The sequence below is a fragment of the Hyperolius riggenbachi genome, chromosome 8, assembly GCF_040937935.1.
Source record: "Hyperolius riggenbachi isolate aHypRig1 chromosome 8, aHypRig1.pri, whole genome shotgun sequence".
In the NCBI taxonomy this organism is placed as follows: domain Eukaryota; kingdom Metazoa; phylum Chordata; class Amphibia; order Anura; family Hyperoliidae; genus Hyperolius; species Hyperolius riggenbachi.
The window spans coordinates 239,697,332-239,723,880 of record NC_090653.1 but is presented as its reverse complement, the minus strand read 5'-3'; the positions used below and the strand labels follow the sequence as shown (position 1 = coordinate 239,723,880).

Below are 26,549 nucleotides of genomic sequence, written 5' to 3'. Positions count from 1 at the left end.
CAGTAGAAATAGCAGATTTTTTTTCTGCTAGTTATGTCTTTATGGGCCCTTTTCCACTTGCAATCGCTAGTGTTAGCGCTAAACGCTAGCGATTGCGATTCAGCAAAATCCTTTTTTTCCCCGGTGATAGCGTTTGCGATTTTGCTATGCACTGCAGGGCATAGCAAAATCGCGGCAATAATCACTCCGCTGCGCTATCACGTTTGTAGAAAAATCGAATCGCGGTAGTGGAAATAACCTACTGCGATTCCTATTCCTATGCCCTGGCAGAGATAACAGGTGAAAAATATGGCGCCAATTTCAATCAGCACAGTCCGGAAGTGTATAAGATAGGATTTTTAGCTGCAGATGTCTAATTTTAAACAAAAACAAATTATTTGACAATTTTGATTATGAAATGGATAGAAGGAATATTTAGTTCTGTGCATGGAGATGGACCTTACTAACATAATTTTTTCTGTGTCTCTAGGTTTTCCAGAGACGCTGGGATGGCTCTGTAGATTTTTTTCGTGACTGGAATTCCTACAAGGTGGGGTTTGGGAGTCGCCTGACCGAATTTTGGTTGGGCAATGACAATCTTCATCTTCTGACTTCATCAGGTAATATTCATCATGGCTGACATATGGCCTCAATTCACAGAGCTTTATCAAACACTTTATCAAACGTTTGATAATTTACTTCATGAGTAAAATCTAATTTTGAATTCACTAAGGTGTTATAGATTTATTTAATGTTTTATTGATAAAACGTTTAATAAATCTATAACACCTTAGTGAATTCAAAATTAGATTTTACCCATGAGGTAAATTATCAAACATTTGATAAAGTGTTTGATAAAGCTCTGTGAATTGAGGCCACTGTTTAAAGGAGGTGTTTCAATAATCCAATAAGAACCATCTGATGTCAGATTTTGACTCACATTTAGACCGATTTCTTTAAAACTCAGATTTATAACCTCTCTTCACAAATTCCACACAGAAGGTAAACTAAACTTTTAACATATAATTTAAGACATCAACTTTATGTAAGGAAAGGATAATTCTCTGCTAGCAACATTTACAGATATGATATATTTTATGGACCTGCACATTACTTGTCAGTATGATAAAAAAAAATCTTATCTTGTGCCATGAGGCTACTGATCTTAGCAAACTGAGTAACTGCCAAAATCCCAACCTTTTCCCAGCTTCCATCCTCAATAGATTTTAGTCACCAGATGGAGAAATTATTTATAATTAGAGAGCACCCAGGATCCCCCACTAATCATCTCAAAATAGACTGGGCCAATATAGAAAGGCTACTTGACATTCCAACTTAACCCCAAAAGAGTGAATACTCATCTTGAGTGTTGGTCTCACATAACAGGTTTAGATCCAGTCTTCCCCCACCCCTCCTCCGTTATTTCCCCTCCCATTCCCCATCCCACTGATTTAGCAGGTCTTTAGGAACCTCTAACTTCCCCGGTCAAAGACAAGAATTGTCTTGAGGAACCGGAGTAGGTTAGGGTTTCCATATAATAAATACCTAGCCTTAAAGAGACTTTGAAGCGAGAATAAATCTCGCTTCAGAGCTCATAGATAGCAGGGGCATGTGTGCCCCTGCTAAACCGCCGCTATCGCGCCACTAAACGGGGGTCCCTTCACCCCCAAACCCACCCCCGCAAACCTTGGTCGTAGAATTGGTCGTTCCTGGAGGCAGGGCTAACGGCTGCAGCCCTGCCTCCAGTCACGTCTATCAGCGGCGCATCGCCGCCTCTCCCCCTCCCCTCTCAGTGAAGGAAGACTGAGAGGGGCGGGGGAGAGGTGGAGATACGCTCTGACAGACGCGCGTGGGGCAGGGCTGCAGTGGTTAGCCCTGCCCCAACCAGGAAGAGGGGATGCGCTGCACGGAGGGGGATTTGGGGGTGAAGCGACCCCCGTTTAGTGGCGCGATAGCGGCGGTTTAGCAGGGGCACACATGCCCCTGCTATCTATGAGGTCTGAAGCGAGATTTATTCTCGCTTCAGACTCTCTTTATAGAAAACCTGTAACTACAAAAAGTTCCCCTGGGGGGTACTGACCTCGGTAAGGGGAAGCCTCCGAATCCGATCGAGGCTTCTTCCGTCCTCCTGTGTCCCACGGCGGTCTCGCTGTGCCCCTCCGGACAGCAGGCATGTAAATATTTACCTCCACGGCTCCAGAGCAGGCGCAGTATCTACTCTCCGCTCGGAGATAGGCGTAAATACCCGATCACTGTCGGCCCACTCTGCTGCGCAGGCGCAAGTCTCCTGCGCCTGCGTAGTATAGCGGACTCGACAGAGATCGGGTATTTTCGCCTATCTCCATACGGTTTGCCGCAACAGCGTCCCCGCTGGAGCCGGGAACGGTAAATAAATCATTATCAGCGCTTGTCAGCCTTGTCGAGGGAGGATTCCGGGACACTTCGGGGAGCCAGTGCTGGACTGCCTGCAGCTACAGCGCAGGGGGAAGCCTCATTGGGACCCTGAGGCTTCCCCCTACCGAGGTGAGTACCTCCGAGGGGACCTTTTTTTTTTGTTACAGAGTCTCTTGAAGTAATAATTGCTACGATACTCAAGTAACTATGTTTTTGTTTTCTTTCTAACTATCAAGTTTAACCACTTTACCCCCGCCCGTACGGATTTCTCCGTCCCTTTTTCCATCCTTTAACCCCCAGGGACGGAGAAATCCGTACTTTGCGCACTCCCGCCGCTGCCCGCGCTCCCGCTCGTAAACACGTCGCCGGCCGCTCGTAAACACGCCGCCCGCCGCTCGCCCGGAGATCAATGAACGGGAAAATCCATCCCTGTTCGTTGATCTAAGCCCCGCAATGATCCGCTGCTCTCCGATGAGCAGCGCGATCATTGTGAAAAAAAAAAACACACTTACCCAGCCTCCTAGTACTTCCTCCAAGAGTCCGGAAGGACGCTTGGAGGTCGCATTGAATCAAAAAGTTACTGTGGCCATCTTGTAGCCAAATAGTAAAACTACACCCTAAACATTTTTCACATACAAATAAATTACTTTTCCACAAAAAATTAACTCATTACCTCCCACACTCCCAATTTTTTTTTTTTTATAATTAAAAAAATAATAAAAAATGTACAATAAAAAAAATAGGTACTTATCCGTTAGCCGGGCGCATCCTCTAGGTGGGGACAAAACTCCACCAGAGTTACATCTTTCCCTACTATCCATGTCGGCCTGGAGGAGGAATAGTAATTAGCGCCACCTAGAGGATGCGCCCGGCTAACGGATAAGTACCAAAAAATACATAAATAGTTACCTTAGTGACTGAACTTTTTAAATATTTATGTCAGGAGGGTATAACACTGTGAGGGCTGGTGCACACCGAGCGGCTTTTTCAGCGTTTCTGCAGCCGCTTGCGGCTGCAGATCCGCTTGGTCAATGTATCTCAATGGGGTGGTGCACACCAGAGCGGGAGGCATTTTGCAGAAACGAAAAATGCCTGGGTGAGGCATTTTTTGGATTTCAGATGCGTTTCTGCCTCAATGTTAAGTATAGGAAAAACGCAAACCGCTCTGAAAAACGCCTGTTCAGAGCGGTTTTGCCGGCATTTTTGTTACAGAAGCTGTTCAGTAACAGCTTTACTGTAACAATATATGAAATCTACTATACTGAAAACCGCAGCAGCAATCCGCAAAACGCTAGCAAAACGCCATAGAAAAATTAAAAAAAGCGTTTCAAAATCTGCTAGCATTTTGCGGATCTGCTAGCGGTTTTTGGTGTGCACCGGCCCTTACTTTATAAACTATGGGCTTGTAATTAGGGATGGACGCAAAACCGAAAAAAATGCACCTTTATTTCCAAATAAAATATTGGTGCCAAACATTGTGATAGGGACATAATTTAAACAGTTTTATAACCGGGACAAATGGGTTAATACATTTCATCGGTTTTAATTACAGTAGCATGCATTATTTAAAAACTATAATGGCTGAAAACTGAAAAATAATATTTTTTTCCCACATTTTTTCCTATTTTCCCATTAAAACACCTTTAGAATAAAATAATTCTTGGCATAATGTCCCACCTAAAGAAACCCTAATTGGTGGCGGAAAAAACAAGATATAGTTCATGTCATTGCGATAAGTAATGATAAAGTTATAGACGAATGAATGGAAGGAGCGCTAAAAGGTGAAAATTGCTCTGGTGGTCAGGGGGTAAAACCCCTCAGTGGTGAAGTGGTTAAATGTTTTTCTGTTGGTAAACTTCACTCGCTCCATGTCACTTGGGCTTACTTAGCCCAAAATATGCTTATGTTTATGTAACTTGTTATCCTTATCACCATGATAGTATTTTGGTAATTCGCATGCTTCATCTTATATGTTGCTGTTCAGATGTATGGTTCTGCTAACCTATACTTGTATAACTTATCTTGTTTAAAAAAAAAATCAATAAAAAGTATTGAAAGAAAAAATACAATCAATAAACTATATTTGACCTGGCAGAAAAAAAAATCTTATCACACCTGACTTCCATTTTCCCTGCAATGCAATAATCCATCAAATGCCAAAATAAATACCACATGAATCCTTAAAATACCAAATAAAGTACCCTGTGAATCCTTAACATACCAAAATGAAACATTTTATGACTTACAAAAAAAACCTTTTGGAAAATTATAAAAAAAACTGTAACAATACACAAACTATTACCACAAACATGTAAATATGGAGGCTGCCTTGTTTATTTCCTTTTAAGCAATATCAGTTGCCTGGCAGCCCTGCTGATCCTCTGCCTCTAATACTATTAGCCATAGCCCCTGAACAAGTATGCAACAGATCAGGTGTTTCAGACTTTAAAGTCAGATCTGACAAAACTAGCTGCATGCTTGTTTCTGGTGTTATTCAGATACTACTGCAGAGAAATAGACCAGCAGGGCTGCCAGGCAACTGGTATTGATTAAAAGGAAATAAATATGGAAGCCTCCGTATACCTCTTACTTCAGTTCCCCTTTAAATTGGCTAACTTGAGGCAAGCGCTTTGGGTAGCCAAACTGCTGACAAACTGCTGAGAATGATTTGCATTGTAGCCTCTTCCTGCAGACAGAACTGGTGTAATGAGGACAGGTTTGCAGACCTCTTTGCTCGCACACATTTTTTCAGTTTTGCCCACATATTTTCAGTCAGATTAAAGCGAACCCAAACCAAACATTTTTTTAATTCTAAATATTTAGTTGCACCACTCTGACACTGAGGCCTGGTGCACACCAAAACCCGCTAGCAGATCCGCAAAATGCTAGCAGATTTTTAAACGCTTTTTTTTATTTTTATGAGGCGTTTTGCTAGCGTTTTGCGGATTGCTGCTGCGGTTTTCAGTATAGTAGATTTCATATATTGTTACAGTAAAGCTGTTACTGAACAGCTTCTGTAACAAAAACGCCTGCAAAACCGCTCTGAAGTGCCGTTTTTCAGAGCGGTTTGCGTTTTTCCTATACTTAACATTGAGGCAGAAACGCACCCGCAATCCAAAAAATGCCTCACCCAGGCATTTTTCGTTTCTGCAAAACGCCCCCCGCTCTGGTGTGCACCACCCCATTGAGATACATTGACCAAGCAGATCCGCAGCCGCAAGCGGATCTGAAAACGCCCAAAAAGCCGCTCGGTGTGCACCAGCCCATACAAATATAAATAAACACTCCTTCAAGCCTATGTGCATTTCAATGCATGCTTTTCACCCTTCTCTTTGCATAACTAGGGTTATACAGGTGGCAGCCATTAGCAATTCCTCCTTTGCTGGATACCATCTACTCCACCAGTTTGCCAGAATCTGTCCCGGTAATATGAAAGGAAGGGAGGGGTTTCTCCAATAAATGTAAAATATTTTATATTTGTCATCATGCAGCTGAAAAAAGGCTGCTATTTATTATTATAATTTAGAAAATAGATTTTATTTCTGAAATCTTGTATTTTTAGTTTGGGTCCACTTTAAGGTAAGGGCATTGTGATATTATACCAGTGCCTTGACCTTTGTTGTTCTCGGGCCATTTTAATGCAATTTTGGAGATATGTTTGGGTTTATTGTCCATATGTAAGATCCCCTTGTAATGGGTAAACCCCCTTAAATGTGTCTACTAGAAAAATTAACTACCTAATGACCGCGTCACGCCAATGGGCGTGACCGCGGCGGCAGCCCCAGGACCGCCTCCAATTGTAGTCAAGTCCTGGGGCCGGCTACTGCAGGAGATCGCGTGCGCCCATCTCCGCTTGGAAGGCGGAGCTCTGCCTCGCCTTCAGTCTACCAGCGGCGATCGCCCCTCGGCTGTACTGGGGTCACCCGTGTGACACGGCTATCCCCCTGGGACACTAGAGAGCGATCGGCTGCCTATGACAGCTGATCACCAGGATTGGCTGGCTGGGGGGGAGGGAGGGGGCTGACAAAAATTAATAAATAAGTAGTAAAAATAATAACAAAATAAAGACACAAATATTTATTAAAAAAATAAAAACTAGGGGGCGATCAGACCCCACCAACAGAAAGCTCTGTTGATGGGGAGAAAAGGGGGAGGGGGAATCACTTGTGTGCTGAGTTGTGCGGCTTTGCAGCGAGGCCTTAAAGCTACAGTGGCCAATTTCCACAAAAATGTCCTGGTCTTTAGGGGGGTTTAGCACTGTGGTCCTCAAGTGGTTAAACAATGATTAAAAAAAAATCTCATCTTTCTGACTCCTTGCAGTGGTTCATGTAATGAGAGGTGCAACCAGAGGGCATCATAGAAATTACTGTGATAAGCTAAAGTGAAGTGGTAAATGAAAGAAGCAGGCTCCGGTCTGCATATTTGTGTGTGTGTGTGTGGGGGGGGGGGGGGGGCTGCTTGTGTCACTCAGCATATGGTGGGGGGGACTTGAAGGGGGGCTGGACGACACAGCTGTTACCACTCTACATTTGGTGGGAGGGCTCAGGGGGAGGGCAATTTTGTGGTGACTCAAGCGTAAGCCTACACCCCCACTTTTGGTCCACTTTTTTTGTCCAAAAAAGCTTGCCTATACTACAGTATAGATGGTATATAGAGTCGACATATCCTATAGTCATGTTACTAACTGTCCCTCAAGGAGTTCTCAAGCTGATTGCTACCCTAGTTATAGTTTAGTGTCCCTATCATAGTCTAAGGCCAGTTTTAAGGTGGTACCCATTAACTTAGCATAAAGTTTTGGAAATTTGGGATGAAACGAGAAAACCCATGAAAATAATCGGAGAACTCCATGCACACATCACAGAGTACTGATCATCGCACCACACTAAACTGTCTATTTCAATGAGAGTTCTAGCAGTCCTGTTATTGCAATTGATTGTACTATCAGCTGCATACGTTTTGTACTACTTGATCAAGTACAAAGTTAAAGCACCTATACAAAATACACACAATGCTCAGTGTTTGCCCACAAAATACACATAATGCACAGCATTTGCCCATAAACTGGCAGCAATTAGGTAGCCAGACAACCCCCCCCCCCCTTCCTTTAGTATAAATAACCAAATTAACCCCCCCTTTAGTATAGGTAGCCAGATGACCCCCCCCCCCGAGTATAGTACAAGTAGCCAGATGAACCCCCCCAGTTTAGTATAGGTAGGTAGATGACCCCCATTTAGGATAAGTAACCACATGACCCCATGAATAGTATAAGGCCAGATGAACCCCCATTTAACTACTTAAGTACCAGCAGTCTCTGCCCCCTTAAGGACCAGAGGCTGGTACAATAACAACAGAATCTTGACGAATCGCCGCGCATACCCACCGCAATAGCCATCACCGCCGCACGCCAGGATCCTCCTGACATCCAGTCTGCCGTCTCTATGACGCCAGTCATGTGAGCCGGCCAGGAGCCGCTTTCATTGGCTCCTGACCGTGTCTATCAATGTAAACCAATGGTAGTGGCTTACATTAATAGACACGGCCAGGAGCCAATGAAATCGGCTCCTCACCGACTCACATGGCTCTGCCGTCATAGAGACAGGCAGAGCCAGTGAGCTGCGGTGAGAGACGATGGGTTTGAGCGGCACGATCGGCGGGGAGCGATAGAAACGACGGATGCGCGCTGAGGCGGTGATTGAAATCTACGCCCTGCCAGCCAGGAGCCCACCAAAACAGGGCGTAGATTTCAATCACCATGGTCCTTAAGTAGTTAATGTATATAGTTCCATCGCAGGCTTCTCGCTCTAGCGGCTGACGTCACTTCCGGAAGTGACGTCAGCCGCTAGAGCAAGAAGGCTGCGATGGAACGCAAGGAAGAAGGTATGTATCTTGCCGCCTCCGCTGCTGCCCACTGCCCACACACGGTAACTAGCTGGAGGGGAGCGCAGAGGGGAGAGCCCCGAGGTGAGGGAGAGGGGGGGAACTTCTCCTCTCCCCGCCGACTGTGGGCAAGGCTTTCCCCTCATGCTGCCACCCCTCCAGCCCCCACAAAACGCCCCGCGGGCGCAGGGGCTGCAGGGCCTATTGTTACGCCCCTGCTAACCAACAATCTGCATCTTTGGCCAAAATCTTTTTCTGCAAGTCTGTGTTAGCAGCCACCTTGATTGCAATGAGGAGTTTTGGTCGATTGCAAATCGATTGACCAATCGATCAATTTGCGGCCGATTTCGATCGATTTCAATCGATCTTGCAGGCTGGAAAATCTAGGTCGATCTGTTGAGATTGCTTATCATTTTGCATTGGCCCTAATGGAAATCTGATGGCAAAAAAATGCCATCAGATCAGATCGATTTTCAATAGATGTCAAACTGAAATCTATTGGAAATCTGTTCCTAGTAAAAACAATTCCTAAACACATCAGATAGATCAGAAATCCATCTGATGATCTATCTGCTGCTAATCTAACGAGTGTATGGCTACCTTTAGCGTTGCCCTCAGATGAGACATGCAAAGAAGAAAAATAACAGTAATAGTGTAATCGCCCATACTCACGGGCTACAAATGTCGCCGCAACACGCGGCGCGCGCGTGTTGCAGCGACAGGTCGCCCGTGAGTATGCGGCGTTGCACGGGCGCGCACCCTGAACTGTCGCTCATCACTGATGTTGCCGGGCGATTGAACCGCTCAATCGCCTGGCGACAGTCGCCGCCGCAACTCTGCCGCAACTGTCGCTAGTCCGCGTGAGTACGCGGACTAGCGACAGCAACAAGATAAGTTACACATTGGGCTTCCGGCGGGGGGAGGCGCAACAGCGACAGTTTCTGCCGCATCAGTTGCCAGGTCCCTCCGCCGTGTGTATGCGGAGGGACCTGGCGACGAGCTGTCGCCGGCCTGTCGCGCACACGCTCACGTGTGCTGGCGACAGGCCAAAAAGTTGCCCGTGAGTATGGGCCATTATACTTACTTATCAGTGTGCACCTTTACCTTCCTGTGCAAACATATTTATCAGATGAACACCCACACAAAGATAATGCAATGCGCCCACCAGATGAAATTGCTGCTCAATAACAAACCGCATATGGGAACAAAGTAGTATCCAGAATTTCCCATCCAGCTTCTTCTATCACAAAAATTTCACTTTTCCTCAGAAAAAAGCAAAAAGAAATAATACATAGTGCAGTATCATCCAATCCGATTGCGCCTCCACCTCACCGTGAAGATAACAGCACTCTGCACCTTGTACTGTGTACCTCACCAGATCAAGTTGCTGCAGCTCAATCACAAACAGCCACTGCGTTTAAGATTATTATGAACCCCCTTGTTTGATGCCTCATTCTGTGAATGGAATAGAAGCAGTCTCATAAAAACTAAGCAAAAGCCTCCATAGCGCAGTAAAAAAAACTTTAATATAATCATAAAAGTTGTGATATCACACTCACATTTTCTATAAATAAAATAAGCATTTCAATAAAACTCTTGTGTCCTGGATCAACAGTCCATGCTGCCTCCGTATGCCTCCCTTAAAGAGACTCTGTAACAAATTTTTCAGCCTTAGTTCTTCTATCCTATAAGTTCCTATACCTGTTCTAATCTGCTCTGGCTTACTGCAGTCTTTCCTAACTGCACTGTCTCTGTAATAAATCAATGTATCTTTCCTCTGTCCTGTTTGTCGGGCTAAATCTTGATTGTGTGGAATGTGCAGGGCTGCTTGTGATTGGTAGAAGCGATACACACCGTCTGCAGGCCCCCTGCATACTCTGAATGACTCACACACTATGCTTAGCTGAGCCTATTAGAAGCTGGTTAGTTTGTTTGTAAACACTGCCTAAAACTGTTAATTACAAGCCAGGATTGCAGCAGAGAGTGGCAGAAACAGCACAGAGGGGCACAGGAGAAAATAATGAATAGAATGGTATGCTTTTTATTGTAAGAATATTAGAGTACAGATTCTCTTTAAGCTCCGCCCAACGCGTTTTCATCATAAGGACTCATCAGGGGCTTATTTTACAAGAGGTTATTGTGCGTGGGGTCCAAATAGGTCAGAAATGTCATTGAGTTTCACTACTGAAAATATAGTGCAGCCACATGTAATCTTCACGGTGATGTTGCTACATCACCTTCTCTCCTCGTCAGTATTTATGCCACCTCTCATCCTGTATGACATTGTTTTAGCTCTCAATTCATAAAGCATTACCTCATGCGGCAGCGGTAATGCCAAAAACAGCAGACTTTCCCGACCACTTAGCAATGTGTCAATTCATAAAGGCTGTTATGCATGAAAAGCTGACATTACCGACCAGGGAGATAAATTACCGACTTGGCTGTAGTTACCTCCAACACATGTCAGTAAATTGTCAGCAAATGTCAATTCATAAAGCCTTCAACAAGCGGTAAGCCTGACGATAGTTACCGACATCTCTGGTGATGCGTTAACAAGTTACCAACACCTCTGGCGAATGAAAAGTGCAGGGAGCCGATGTCTGTTTGAGTCATCTGTGCAGAGAGCCAGAGAGCCGTCTGTGTGAGTCATTTGAGCGAGTCATTTGTGCAGGCAGGGAAAGTCTGTGCGAGTCATCTGTCTGAGTCATTTGTACGAGTCATTTGTGCAGGCAGGGAAAGTCTGTGCGAGTCATTTGTGCAGGCAGGGAAAGTCTGTCTGAGTCATTTGTGGGAGTCATTTGTGCAGGCAGGGAAATTCTGTGCGAGTCATCTGTCTGAGTCATTTGTACGAGTCATTTGTGCAGGCAGGGAAAGTCTGTGCGAGTCATTTGTGCAGGCAGGGAAAGTCTGTCTGAGTCATTTGTGGGAGTCATTTGTGCAGGCAGGGAAATTCTGTGCGAGTCATCTGTCTGAGTCATTTGTACGAGTCATTTGTGCAGGCAGGGAAAGTCTGTGCGAGTCATCTGTCTGAGTCATTTGTACGAGTCATTTGTGCAGGCAGGGAAAGTCTGTCTGAGTCATTTGTGGGAGTCATTTGTGCAGGCAGGGAAATTCTGTGCGAGTCATCTGTCTGAGTCATTTGTACGAGTCATTTGTGCAGGCAGGGAAAGTCTGTGCGAGTCATCTGTCTGAGTCATTTGTACGAGTCATTTGTGCAGGCAGGGAAAGTCTGTGCGAGTCATCTGTCTGAGTCATTTGTGCAGGGCAAAAGAGAGAATCACCACACTGCTCTACTCTACCGCTCAATGGGCTGCGGTAACGGCCGCTTCAACGGCAGCTGGGGAAATCTTTATAAATTAGCACACAGACCGGGAAAATACAGAGTGCGGTATTTTCCCGACGAGATTTTTTTTTTATCGCACTGCACTGCTTTTTATGAATCGAGGCCTTTGTGTCCTTTTGTGCTCTCTCTCTCTCTCTCTCTCTCTCTCTCTCTCTCTATATATATATATATATATATATACATATCACAATAGCAAATGTCTCTACAGGAACCTGGGAATTGCGTATTGATCTCGGCGCCTTTGACAACATAAAGCATTTTGCCAAGTATGCATCCTTCCAAGTTCTGGGAGAGGCGGAGAAGTATAAACTCTTACTTGGAGCTTTCACAGAGGGCAATGCAGGTAAGAGATTGAGATATGGCTGTCTGTCTCTGGCCTTAGTATTCCTAGGGGTAAAAATCTACCATGCTGCTGGAAACAGTGACAGGTCAGTAAATAACCTGATCAACACTGGTTGCCTATAACTCACTGCACTGGTGATGGGTGGAGGTGCAGCATTTATTGCCTGGTATTTGAGCAAAAGGAGGGCAACAATTAAAAGGTACATACACATCCTCAATAAGTGTTGCTCAACAAGATCAAGCTTGACCCTGCAGGTGGCACTGTGGGGAATAAGAACTGTTCGGAAGGGGATAGAAGAACATACTGTAGTCTATGATGAAGTGGCTTCTGGCAGGCGGGGTGAGGAGGAGAATAATGTGCTTGAGGGCCCTTTCACACTGGTGCAGTGCAATGAAGAGCAATGAAAAAAAAAATTTCGCCGCATCCCCAACGCGAGTGCATACTTAAGTTACTGTGTGGCAGACTGCAGCAACCTGCGGGCGGACTGGAAGTCATGTAAGTCTATGGCGACACATGTGTTACCGCCATAGTTTTACATGTCGCACATGTGCAAAAGTGTATTTTAGCAATACGCTTCCGCGCACATGAACGCTTCGGCCACAGGAAGTGAGCGTCACTTCCTACTTGGCCGGCTGCCAGATGGGGATTACTGCATACTAACGTGGTAACCCCTGAAGACCTGTTTTTGCTGGTGCGGTCCCCGGACCACACACCACTACCGCCAGTCCACAGTGTGAAACCGGCCTGAGGGTCACTGCAGTGCCAGATCTTTAAACAGGCTCGGGGGGACCTGTACATGCGTTGGTCGTGGCGGCTGAACATTACGATTTCACATTTTCTAAATGTATTGTTAAAATTTGCAAATGGCAAAATCGCAGCGAGCCCCATTGACCTTAATACCAGGCAAACATCAAAAACCGTCCGGGCATCTCTGCAGCCACAAAAGGTGTACAAAGTGTACAAAAGCCTGGACAGTGGCATAGTGGAGGGGGATCAAGGGCAAAATATTCCTCCAAAAAGACGTATTTAACGCAGAGGCTTTTTTCATGTGTCAATGCCAAAAATCAAATTCTGGTCTTTAGAATGGCCGCCATGTTTACCTGCTGAAAAATTGTTTTGCGCAGCCACTGTCTGAGATATAACATTGCTGTTGGTACAACTGATCCAGCATAAGCAACGCCAAATTCCATCTGGTGGGGCTGTTAGTAATAAGGCGTCTCACAGGCATTTTGTACTGAATGTCAGGAAGCTGATCCATGGCAGTGTAGGATTGTCAGAAATGTCCAGCCACATTCCTGCCCTGCTTCAGAATGTCCTGGAATCCTGGGTACTTGTCCACAAAACATTGCACAATCAGATTTACTACATGTTGCCCCCGGGATCATGGTGATTCTGTCTGTTTGGCTGTCCTGTCCCATGTGACTTCAGGGTGCATGGTCAAAAATGGCTCCATTGTAAAGAATAGGGAATTTGCAAAAGACCCATCCCATTGAGTTCCTGTTACTCGCGAATGGGCGAGCAGCGACCATTCGCCAGAGAATCGGTTTTGCCATCCCTAGCACTGTAATCTCGGCCAAGATGGACAAGGAATGGGAGCCTCAACTGAGTTTAGTATAGTGTGTGCACATAGCTTTAGATTTAGTTGGTCTAAAACATGTGAGCTTTTTACAACCCGTTTTGCTGTCTGCTTTAATCCAAACAAAGTGTATTTTTTTTAAACTAGAATTTTTAATAAGGGCCCGTTTCCACTACATGCAAATACAGTTTGTAGCACTTCCCCGCATCCAAGATGGACAGAGAAATGCGGCTTATTCTGTCAATTGCTGGCCATCCAAATAGCATGCCTTTGCGATTCTGGAAGGCATGTAGCAGTTTTTTGAAGCACGCATTAGGAGCGTAGCTAGCAAACATGGGGACCAATATATAAGTAGCCAGATTATCCCCCCCAAATATAAATTAGCCTCCATGTTTAGGAAAAAACAAGGAACACCAAGAGCCCCAATAGTGTAATATGTACTGGTAAATGGTTACTAGATAGAGTAAATATTAATACTCACAAACCAGGGTTACCATTAGGCAACCACTGTAAAAGCAGGTGGGGAGATTTTCCTGACCCCACTTAGGACTAAGAAGTCGCTCTCTGTAGATGAGAAAAAGGGGGTTCAACCCTCCACCCAGGGTGGACTCAATATTATGCAGGAAAACAGAGGCACCAAATGGATAAAAGGAAGCTAAATGAGCTTTAAAAAAACAAATTCTTGGTAAATAGAGGAGGTAGTGGTGGACTTACCTCCTCCAATTAGACACACAACGACTGTAGTAAAGACAGTCAATATATTTTATTTATGAACTCCAAATATGCAACGCGTTTCCCAGGTTTGATCCCGCTTCATCAGGCAATAACAACGGAGCAATAGCATATGTGGTCAGTAGACAAGCTAGGCACCTCCATGTATAGGAAGCCAGATTAGCTCCCCCAATATAAGTAACCAAATTAGCCACCACGCATAGGAAGCAAGATTAGCAACCTCAGATTTTGGTAGCCCCTCCCTCACATGCAGAGTAGAGAGAAGAGCACTGGAAGGAAGAGGCGTACCTCTCTGGTATGTCTCAATTGCTGCTCTGCCTCCCCCGTACATAAATAATCCCTTTTACTATGGGACTACAAAAAAATGGCTGGCAAATGAGGAGTTAGACGGCCATTTTTTGGTAGTCCCTTAGTAATTACTCTGGGACTAAGGCCCGGTTCACATTAGCGTTCGCTATCCGGATTTTCCGGATCTGATCCAGACCGCATACTGTACAAACGGAACGTACGTTCCGCATAGCAATGTAAAGTCTATGCGGACGTTCACACGCGTCCGTTCCGTACAGTACGGAGCCGGATCGGATCCGGACTCCGGACTCTTTTCCAACATGCGCTATTTTTTGGGTCCGGATCTCCGGCCCACGCACCCGGACCGGAGCCGGACCTGAGCCTGACAGCACCATCAGGTAGCACAGAAACCAATGGGGAACGGAAGGCACAGAACACACTGCCTACAAAAACCTGACGTTCTACCCCACTTCCTATGCGTATGCAAGCGGCCATTTCGGATGGGGACACATGGGCCAAGCATGTCTGGAGTGGAGCAGCAGTGACAGACGTGCTGGAGCTGTTTGGCAGAATGTCGGAGGTGGAGGTGAGGCCTACAGCGGAGGAACCTGATTCTACACGTGCACCAGGTGCACCTTCTGCTGACCCCAACATTTTTTTTTCAAATTTCGCTATTTTTTGCCCACGGATCCGGATGGCAGCCTGATGCATGCCTGATACAAACGGACCGGATCCGGATCGGAACCGTACGGTTCTGATCAGGAACAGGTCAGGATCCGATCAGGATCCGGTCCGTTTATTTGCCAAAACGCAAGTGTGAACGGGGCCTTGGAGGAGGCAGAGCAGCAACTGAGACATAACAGAGAGGCTATCTTGCGTACATGCAAGAGGGCATCGGGGAAAAAAGGGCGTCTGGTGTAAACGTTATGAAATATCGTTTATAAAAAATTATATTTTAATATTTCGTTTAGAATAATGTTTTATAAATTCAAATCATTAAAGGGACTCTGAGCTCTGAATAAAAACGAAATTGGTACTCACCTGGGGCTTTCTGCAGCCCACCGTAGGTCGGGAGGTCCCACAGCGTCCCGGCGACACTGGACCCGAGTGTTGGGCTCCTTCTTCCTCATACGTCACGTCTGACGTCACCAAGCCGGCCGCCTTGCATCATCACAGCGGCCAGCGTGACAGTATGGCGCATGCCGTGACAGACCTCCTAATAGCCAACTGAACCCCCCATTGGCTATGAGCCACATAGCAGCCTCTATGGTGATCCCTACGCCAGTGTATCACATCCGAATCCCTATCGCCTTGCATGGCACGGGTGCAGCGTCCGATTTGGAAACGGACATATCACCCAGTGGATATAAGCCTCAAGTTTTCTGTTTAAACATATAAGAAATAAGAACCAGCAAGCAACATGCAGGTACATTAATGAGGTAACTCTACAGTGGTCAGGGGCGTAGCAATAGTGGGTGCAGAGGTTGCAACCACACTGGGGCCCTTGGGCCATAGGAGCCCCAAGGGGCCCTCCCTCAACTTCAATATGAGCTCTCTATTGGTCCTGTGCTCATAATAATGACTTCTATATATACTTGGAATAGTAGTAATCATTAACTGTTCCCCATCCCCTTCTTGCACCTCTGACACCATAGTTGCCATTGGCAGGTTTTGGTGCACCATATCAATTGTTATGTATAGAGTGCTTGGATGGGGGGGTGGGGGGAGGGCATGTAAAACTTGTACCGGGGCCCAGAGCTCCTTAGCTACGCCACTGACAGTAGGCACTGTAAAATTAGACAATAATATTAGTTTCAATTAAAAGAGAACAGAAAAGAGATTCTGTTTTGATTTGATGAAACCATGTTCCTACTTGAGCTGGAGGAAATACAGTGTTATCTCTCTAAACCTTAATACCTTAAAGCGGTATTGTCACCATAAAAATCAAATTTCAATAGCAACTGGTCTGAGTGTATTAAGTGATAAAGATGCTAATCCTGCATTCAAAACTTTAAAAACTTTTTCTGCTGTTATGATTTGGAGTTACTTTAGGAGCACTGGCCCTTTAGTAGTCGGTGCCAAAAAGTTGAATGCTGGGAGTTCTTTTTAACTATAATATATTCCTCCTCTTCTATTTATTTCCCTGCCGAGCTGCTTATCAGAAACACCCTCTGATCACTTGTGTTTACAAGCAAGGCTGAGGTGAGGAGTAAATAAAAAGACAGTGCAGTTCCTAGTATACACCTCAGAGGGAGTGTCTGAAGCCTCTGAGAGGAGGGCAGCTAATGAATACACAATGAGCAAGAGAAGGGAGGGGGTGAGGAAACAAGAGTCAGGGAGGATATGATGTCAGCATTAGCTTGGCAAAATGGCCACTGTCTAGAATAGGATTTTCTGCTTTTCCTTTATAAAATTCACAGGAATCATTACGTGGATAGCACAATACATCTGTTATGTAAGTAGAAGTAGTATTTATCTACTGATATATGTGTTTTTTTTATTTCTAGGTTAGCATGGGTGTTTGGTCTTTAATCCACGCTTGTTCTTTAATCCACAGTTACTGCTCTTATGCTAGGTACACACCATACAATTTTGTTAGATAGATGGTTCGATTGATAATTTCCGACATGTCCGATCTTATTTCCGATCGTTTTTCTGATTGATTTCTCATAGAAGTGAATGGAAATAGATAAGAAAATATAACAGAGTTGAATCGGAAATCGCTTGGATGGAAAATCGAGCGAAAAAACGCATTGTGTGTACCCAGCATTAGACAGTGCTTGATTAGGGAATAGGCACAATGCCGTATTATAGAGCACAAGGTGACTTAGCTCCAGCTAAGTGCATAGTCTAAATCACAGGTGTCAAACACAAGGCCTGGTGCCAAATGCGGCCTTCCTTGCAATTTTATGTGACCCTCAAGAGCTCCAAAAGTGCATCATTGTAAGCAGTAAGATTGACAGCACACTGCCTTCCTGTCCAGAGGAGCACATCGGTGATGATGTTTCTAATTAAAACATTGTCAGTTTGATCCGGGGTGCAGCAAGATCCCTTGGGACTCCCTAGCAAAATTATCATGGGGCCCTCTCCAGGGATCCAAACCCCCTTTTTTGGTTCGTAAAAGAAACACACATATACCCCCTGACACCCCCTACTCACATTGCAGAATAGTACAGCGGAGAAGTGTAAAATTTAACTGCTCTAGCAATGCATCAGGTCTCTTCTGTTCTTCCCAGCAGCTGCATGTTCTGTGCTTCCACACCTCCAACTTCCAATCACGTGACATACATTCGGAGCCAGAGGTATGCAGACAGTATAGAGAATGTGGCTGTCAGGGAGTCCAGAGGAGTCCTGAAGCAACACTGGAGCATGTAAATATTAAACTGCTTCACTGTGCTACTCTCCAGAAAGGGAAGGAGCAGGCCCTCCATGGATGCTATAGTTACATCACTTAGTTTGAGACCATAAATGCTACTTTTTAAAAGATGATTTGGTTTTAGATTGTGGCCCCTTACATGATCGAGTTTGACACTCCTAGTCTAAATCGATGCAAATACCTTCTGGATACACCAATATTTTAGGTTGACTTGCAATCCCCCATTCTAGCATATGGCTTAGGTGGACACTAAGTTCATATTTTTTCTTGATAGTTAGCCTCAGTTTTACTTTTAGCAAAGGTCATTTGCCTAGGGATTACCACAAATAAAGAACACATAAAAACAGATAAAAAATTGGTTATTAACTTCAACATAGAGCCACTATATGTTATTGAGGTGCGCCAAAATGGTTGTGCAGAAAAATAAAGGCTTCTCATGTGAGGTAATGTTACTATTTCAGGCAACTCTATGGACGTACATACTGATGTTGCATTCGCCACTAAAGAAAATGACTCCACTGCAAGCAAATGTGCCACCCTGTATAAAGGAGGCTGGTGGTACAATAATTGCCACCACTCAAACCTGAACGGCCTCTATCTGCAGGGACAACATGAGTCTTATGCTGATGGCATCAACTGGAGTTCGGGTAAAGGCTACCATTATTCCTACAAGACCACTGAAATGAAGATCAGACCAATCAAATAAAATACAAACCTGTTTATTCAGAGGTCAGTTTATGGGTCCTTTTTAAAAAGATCCTCATATACGGTACTTATTGGGATTATAATTTTAATGTTGGACTGTATATCTCCTGCCAAGGAGGGTTAAATTGTGATATTATTGATTACATATCCCTCTTGATCTTTTAAGGTGTCTCAAGTATGTATATATTTATGGTGGCAATTGTGTTGACTTTTTTCTATTTTGGACTGTGATGCCCCTGTTTCCTATGAACTCTGTTCATTAATAAAATGAGTATAGCATAACCTGATGATAAAGTACTTCTGTTGAGTTTTTGAGTTACAGAAAAGGTTTACAATCTAAAGATGACCACAGAGGTGATCAGTGATATGACCTGGACGATTTGATTTTTTTCTTTAATTAAATCTGTTATTGATTGCTGCAATCCAACAAAAGTAAGTAATTGGGCCTGATGCAATTCAACGTTTCTCTTAAGTTCTCTCCATACTGCTGCATGCATTCTACCTGCAAGTGCATAGCTGACCCATTCACTGTCAATGGATGGGATCAGCAATGCACCGGGTAGCAGCGCAGATGGTGTGCGATCGTACGCGTTGTATTCCAATCGCATGTCCATCAGCGCTGCATAGATGTGAACGAGGCCTAAAACTAGTCCTTGGTAAGAGTACTTGTAGAAGGTGCAGACAGGAACAAAGAACATCTATCAGGCCCTAGGCAATGTAACTGTGGGTACATGTAAGTCTGATGTGCAGGTACTCTGCAGGGGAATGAGTAGATTCTTCCTCCATTACACATTCTTCATGTACAATCTGAACCAGGTTTATGGGTGATAGACAACAACACCTCTGTGTGAAATGTGCACAACATTCTCAGTGGATTCCCTGCAGCTCTGTGGGAAGTGCATATGTAGAGTATAGTACTACTATGTAACAAAGTAAACCTGAGACAGATGAAAGTTTTAAACATACCTTCCTCCAGCCCCCTTCAGGCTAATCAGTCCCTTACTGTCCTCCTCCGCCACCTGGATGTTCTGCTATGGGTCCAGGTACTTGAGCCAGTCGGACGTAGTGCGCATGCACACACTCCGCCGCCACTGCCGCCAGGAACGTACTACACCTGCACAGCACTATTGCACATATGCAGAACACTCCTGGCTGTAGAAGTGGAACGTGGCTGGACAGCGCTGACTGGCTGAATTTCCAGGACTCATAGGTTGCTCGAATGTACTCAAATTCGATTCGAGTACATTCGAATCCGAGTTGTGATCACAAATTCGAATGGCCTTTAAAGCATCTTGTTTTTTTTAAAGGGCAACCACATATATGTGGTGGTGTAATTTAAATAAAAAAATGATGGAAAACTTTTTTTCTGTATTTGTTTCTTCTTCCTTCTTCTTCTTCTTTCTTTCTTCTTCTTTCTTTCTTCTTCTTTCTTTCTTCTTTTTTCTTCTTCTTTCTTCTTCTTCACCTGGTTCTTCTTCTTCCCCTTCTTCTTCTTCACCTGGTTCTTCTTCTTCTTCACCATCCTCTTCTTCTTAATTTTTTTTGTTCATATTCTTCCTCTTCTACCCAACTTAATGTTTTTTCCTTTACAGAATTGTTTTAAAATGTTGTCTTCAACAGCATAGCTACATTTTTGGCGTAATAGCTAGTGGTGCATGGCAGCAGCGCATAATTCTGTGGACCCTGGCGGTGGGAACACAGACAGCAGGAGGTTAAATACAGCAGCAGTAGGAGGAGTGACGTGTGGCAGCAGGCAATGTAACAGGCCATGGTACCTAGCTGTTAGGATTGGTGTCAGCAAACAGAGAGAATCTGATTATTGGTGATCTGCAGTATCGCCAACAATACAGATGTCACCTGATTATTGATGATCTGCAGAATCACCAATAATACAAGTGTAACTAACCTCTGGACACCAAATACAGTAAATGACAATAAAGACAGTAATAATTAACAAGATCGTGGAAATATCCACCACACGGCAATTCCTCAGAGGTGTGGTTACCTCTGAATGGGAACCCAGTGTGTGAGATCCTCAACCCAGGCAAAGAGAGGAATCTCAGCCGCTGGCAGTCATCGTCTGCTAGGGCAGGCGTCTCGGAGAGGGAGATAGCCCTACAGTGGGAGACGTTCCACTGAAGGGAGAAGGTCAGACAAGCAGAGGTTCGGCAACAGAGAAGGCGGCAGCAGTACAGAAATGGAAGGCTGATTCAGAGTCGATAAACAGGCAGGGTCGGCAACTCTGAATCAGATAGGCAGAAGTACAAGAGTGATTAGAATAAAGAGTAGTCAGGGATAGCCAGAGTCAAAACACAGGTAAATATACAAATACAATCCTAATCTAAGGTGTGATGTCCTTGGTATCAACACCTAGGAAACTGGACTAAGGTCTGAGCGCTAACACGAATGTATTCACAATAGCAGACAACTTGCTACTGACAAGCAAGTTCTATAAGTAGCCAGAGAACTGCCCAGCGCCGCCCCAGAGCCCCAGCCAATCCACAGAGCCACTGGAATCAGCTGACCAGCCTGGTCAGCTGACTCCTCGTCTAGTGGCATAAAGTTCTTGTCTCCTCGCGCGCGTAAGACGGAGACAGATAGCCGGCGAGGGAGCGGGAGACCCCACAGGCAACAAGCGTGCGGCGGAGTCCGCCGAGTATACGGACTCCGCCAGGGCCGGATTTACCATAAGGCACGGTAGGCACGAGCCTACAGGCGCCTTATGGGGCAAAGGCGGCACCCCAAAGTCCCGACAATATCATCCACCCATGCTCTGGCCGCCCGCAGCGAGATTTGGTCACTCTATCCTGCAGTCAGCAGCCGCACAGTGAGTATCGCTGGCGGCCGCCGTATTCATGACATGCAGGGCTGGATTTGTACTTCTTACCGCCCAAGGCCGACTATTACCAGCCGCCCGAACCGTATCCTACCACCTCTCTCCACACACATCCATCAAAAAATGTTTGGGCCGATGGTGTCCACTATTGGGGCTAGTGCCGAGGTCTCCATGGCAACGTGAAGTGAATCAATCATGTCACACGGGGGAACTGGTCAATCAAGCGATCTACAGGTGATGGGCGTGGTAGGAGCCTTCCACCATACACACATAGTCAAAAGTGGCTCACAATTGGACATTGGGTGGGGTCAGCAACACGTAAAAGTGAGTCCTGTACCCACTGCTGTCTCCAGGGTAACAGCGCTGGCCAATCAATAATTAAGAAATGGATACTGTGAGAGGCTGCCTTCTGTATTCTGTACTATTTGCTGGTGCTGCCCCTGGTCCTTTCACCCCCCACACCAAGTGTGTGAGACCCGGCCTTCTGTAACTGCCTGGAGCTGCTGCTATGTCATTGGACAAGGTCTGGCTTTTTGCTGGTCACAAACTGTTCACAAACGTTTGGTTAATGGACTGCAGCTACCTGTAGCACAGCACAGGCAGATGCCAGCTGGTACTAATAGTGCAGTTATCCTGACCACTTTCATTTGTTTGGACACTTGCAAATAATGCCATGCAAATAATGCCCACTGTCTGCAGGCCGCCCCTTGTTTATCTGGTGCCCTAGGCCATGGCCTATGTGGCCTTGCCAGAAATCCGGCCATGATGACATGCACGCAGCATCTGCTTCCTCTTCCAACACTCATCAGCCTATTTTGCATAAAGTTCTCCTTGCCATTTCACCCCGGGCTTAATTACTCATTCATTTACTTGCATACATTAGCGTGGCCCGCAGTGAAGTGAGCGGTAACCAATGACAGCGCTGTATACTTCACTTCCTGTATGTGAAGTATACAGCACTGTCATTGGCTCGCCGCTCGCTTCACTCATCACTGCGGGCCACGCTGCTGTCTGCAAGTCTAAATGAATGAGTAATTAGCCCCGGGCAGCGGAGCAGCGAGGAGGACTTTATGCAATATAGGCAGACGAGCGCTGGGAGTGGAGGAGAGAAGCAGGTAAGACTATGTTGAGCCCACCTGACTCGGGGAGGTGTGGGGGTAGAAAATATATTTAAGGGAACTCGTGGGGGCACCTGATTACTTGGGGGAGGAAAAAAACTATTTCAAAGGGCTGGGGGTTTGGGTGGCATCTGGCCACTTAAACTTAAGGGGGGCTCCTATACTCGAGGGATGATGTCATCTGACTACTTAAGGGGGGGAGACCACCTATACAAAAGAAAGGGTGTGGGGGGGGGGCAGGACATCTGGCCACCAATAATTAATGGGGAGGGCTCGTATACTTAAGGGATGGGGCATCTGAGTACTGGGAGGGGAGGGAGAGGTATCTGGCTTCATACTGAGGTAGAGGGAAGCCACCTACACCAAAGGGGTGGGGGGATGGGGTATCTGTCCACCTATACTTAAAAGGGGGCCCCTATACTTTAGGGATGGGGTAATTTTACTACTTGGTAGGAGCATCTGGCTGCATACGGGGGGGGGGGGGGAGGGAGCCACCTATACCAAAGGGGTAGATGGGGGCATTTGACTACATATACATAAGGTAGGGGCTTCTAGCTGCCTATACTTAAAGGAATCATCAGCCAAGTTATAAAAACAAGCCGATTTACTTACCTGGGGCTTTCTCCAGCCCTTGCAGCTGAAACGTCCCATGCCGCAGCTCCACTGTCCGCCGCTGGCCCTGGGTTCCTGCACGGTGTCTCGCCAGGCATCCTCAGTATGCCGCGTACGACGTGGGCTTGATTGATAGCGGCGCTTCACGCAGGCGCAGTGAGGACAACCTCAAGGCCGTCCTCTGCACCGTGCGGGGACCCCAGGCCGGCGACAGAGAGCAGAGCTGCCAGTGTGGAACAGTTGGCTGCAAGGGGCTGGAGAAAGCCCCAGGTAAGTAAATCAGCTTTTTTATAATTTGGCTGATGATTCCTTTAAGGGGTCCTTTGGATACATACTGAAATGGGAGCACCTGGCTACCAAAACTTAAGGGGGGGGGGGTTACCTATACTGTAAAGGTGAGGGCATCTGGCTACCTATATTGAAAGGGGGGCTACCTATATTGAAGGCAACCCAAAATGGGGAAAAAACAGCACTGTAACTTACCTGGGGCTTCTTCCAGCCCCTGCAGTCATCCTGTGCCCTCAAGGTGCTTCCACGATCCTCCAGTCACCCAGAGCGCCCCTTTGCCAGCTGTACTCACGTGGACGGAAGCATTCTGTTCATAAAAGTGTACATCTGAGTGTATAGTATAACACTTTTTAACTACAAATGTTCATACTTACCTGGCTCTCCCTCGTCATCCTCCTGTGCTCGTCCATCGTTCCCGTCTGGCCCAGTTAAAGCCGCAGTTGGGCTTTGTTGTGCTCCATTATGCATGCGCGGGTCAGATGTGTGCAGCCATAGCAGCACATGCGTTGTAGTCCCAAACCACCAAACTGGATACTGAAAGAATGGACTGGACAAGGAGGACACAATGGAGCCCACAGCCTACCAAGGGCTGGAGGAATCTCCAGGTAGGTATAAATGCTTGCAGTTAGAAAGTCTCCATTTCCTCTAAAAAAGGCATGCTATATGGGGGGGCTACAGACTGTTTATTGTCCAGGCCGCTGTCTGCCTGGGAAAAGGCTAGTCTCTACTGTGTTTGTCCTCTCCAGTTTTATTAAAAACTCTGTTGCCTGTATTTGAAAAAGGGGGTGTGGCCTGCACAGAGGGGCGGAGTTTAGGGCGCCAGAACTTCTGTGCCTATAGGCTCCTGAGCTGTAAATCCGGCCCTGGACTCCGCTATCCGTACAGCCCCACCCGGCAACCCAGAGGTGAGAGCCTGAGAAGCGGAGCCCGCTGCCACGCACATACTGGCAGCGGGTCCGCTGACTGTTACACTAGCGTTGGTACCACGGCTGTAATAAAAATTATACAGCAGGAGGTTCCAGACAGCAGTCGTGAAGGCCACATTGTGTCCAATACACAACTGGGACAGCACATTTTCAACCCAGACACCTCAAAAAAAAAATTTACACAAAAAAAATTTAGCTATTCTAGTGGCGTAATAGCTAGTGGCACATGGCAGCAGCGCATAATTCTGTGGACCCTGGCGGTGGAAACACAGACAGCAGAAGGTTAAATATAGTAGCAGCAGGAGGAGGAGGAGGAGTGACGTTTGGCAGCAGGCAATGTAACGGGCCATGGTACCTAGCGTTGGTACCACGGCTGTAATAAACACCATACGGCAGGAGGTTCTAGACAGCAGTCGTGAAGCCCACATTGTGTCCAATACACAACTGGGACAGCACAGTTTTCAACCCAGACACCTCAGAATATTATTTTTTTTTTTTTTACCAAAAAATGTAGCTATTGTAGTAGTGGCGTAATAGCTAGCAGTGCATGGCAGCAGTGTAAGTTTGACTTCTGCTGTACTAAGCCAACGCTCATAGCCTAGAGAGACTGCAGTGTAACTTGCGTTACAAGATTTAGTGCCTGATTGTGCCTTGCTACTGTACGATTGTACTGTGGGTGTGTGTGTGTGTGTGCTTGGTGTTCCCGTATTTGGCCTAAAGCGCAAAGCTGACCCAAATACAAGAACACGGACTGCATGCCGAACACTTAACAGCAGAGTGGGAATCGTTAAGTGTCTAGCGGCAGCTAGTGGTGGCAGTGAGAAGTGTTTAAGGGGTGACAGCCTTGTTTTTAGCTTGAATAAAGCTGCTCCCCGCTTGATCTGGTCAAACCCGCAGTCGGGAACCGTATCTGCAGGCTTGCCGCGGGCCGGTTCCTGACATAATTGGCTGGCAGTGGTGGGAACGTTTAGTACATTAGTACGCAGTTTAGCTCGCTATTCTGTGTACTAAAGGCTAGAAGCTGTAAGAAGCGACTAGCTTACAGAAGTCTTCTCAGTGCAGAATCTCTATTTTTTTTTCAAGGATACACACTTGGCATTTTTGCTTCCCCTCCCCCCTTTTTTTTTTATAAATGGCACACTGTTGTTAAATAAAGGATATAACCGCACTATTATAAACTTCAGACTGGTTCATTTTACATTGACACTACAGATACTGTTCACCAATCAACATCAACAATCTTCATCTTTTTGCTGTGTATTAACCACTTCCTAACCACAGTTTTTTTTCTCCTTAAAAACCAGTGCAATTTTCACATCACGCTCCCATTCATTCGCCAATATTTTTTGTTTCTTATCCCACCAAAATGATCTATATATTGTTTTTGTACCACAAATTTTTGGGGGATTTTTTTTTAATAAGAATTATTTTATATTTATATCCATTTTAAAGGGATTAATAAGATAAAAAAATAATTCCACAGTTTTCAGCCATTCTAGTTTTTAACCAGCCGGGCGGTATGGACGAGCTCAGCTCGTCCATCACCGCCGGAGGCTGCCGCTCAGGCCCTGCTGGGCCGATTTTAGTGAAATAAAAAGCAGCACACGCAGCCGGCACTTTGCCAGCCGCGTGTGCTGCCTGATCGCCGCCGCTCTGCGGCGATCCGCCGCGAGCAGCGGCGAAAGAGGGTCCCCCCAGCCGCCTGAGCCCAGCGTAGCCGGAACAAAAAGTTCCGGCCAGCGCTAAGGGCTGGATCGGAGGCGGCTGACGTCAGGACGTCGGCTGACGTCCATGACGTCACTCCGCTCGTCGCTATGGCGACGATGTAAGCAAAACAAGGAAGGCCGCTCATTGCGGCCTTCCTTGTTTATTCTGGGCGCCGGAGGCGATCGGAAGAACGCCTCCGGAGCGCCCTCTAGTGGGCTTTCATGCAGCCAACTTTCAGTTGGCTGCATGAAATAGTTTTGTTTTTTTATTTAAAAAAAACCCTCCCGCAGCTGCCCTGGCGATCTTAATAGAACGCCAGGGTGGTTAAATAAAATTTGCTACAACAGATAAAACCCACATGTTTTATTTGCCCATTCGTCCCGGTTATTACAACATTTAAATTGTGCCCCTAGTACAATGTATGGCGATAATATTTTATATGGAAATAA

General features: G+C 45.9%; 1 protein-coding gene across 1 annotated transcript in view; it reads left to right on the top strand.

Moving 5' to 3' along the window:
- The window catches only part of LOC137528491 (ficolin-1-like), a 37,206-nt gene extending 18,299 nt beyond the window's left edge, over positions 1 to 18,907 (top strand). Inside the window, exons 8-10 of the mRNA XM_068249794.1 lie at positions 470 to 599; positions 11,802 to 11,936; positions 18,370 to 18,907. Of these exons, the coding sequence (XP_068105895.1) occupies positions 470 to 599; positions 11,802 to 11,936; positions 18,370 to 18,614 (510 nt within the window). The 3' untranslated portion in view covers positions 18,615 to 18,907. The remainder of the gene's footprint in view (positions 1 to 469; positions 600 to 11,801; positions 11,937 to 18,369) is intronic.
- Positions 18,908 to 26,549: the final 7,642 nt, after the last annotated feature.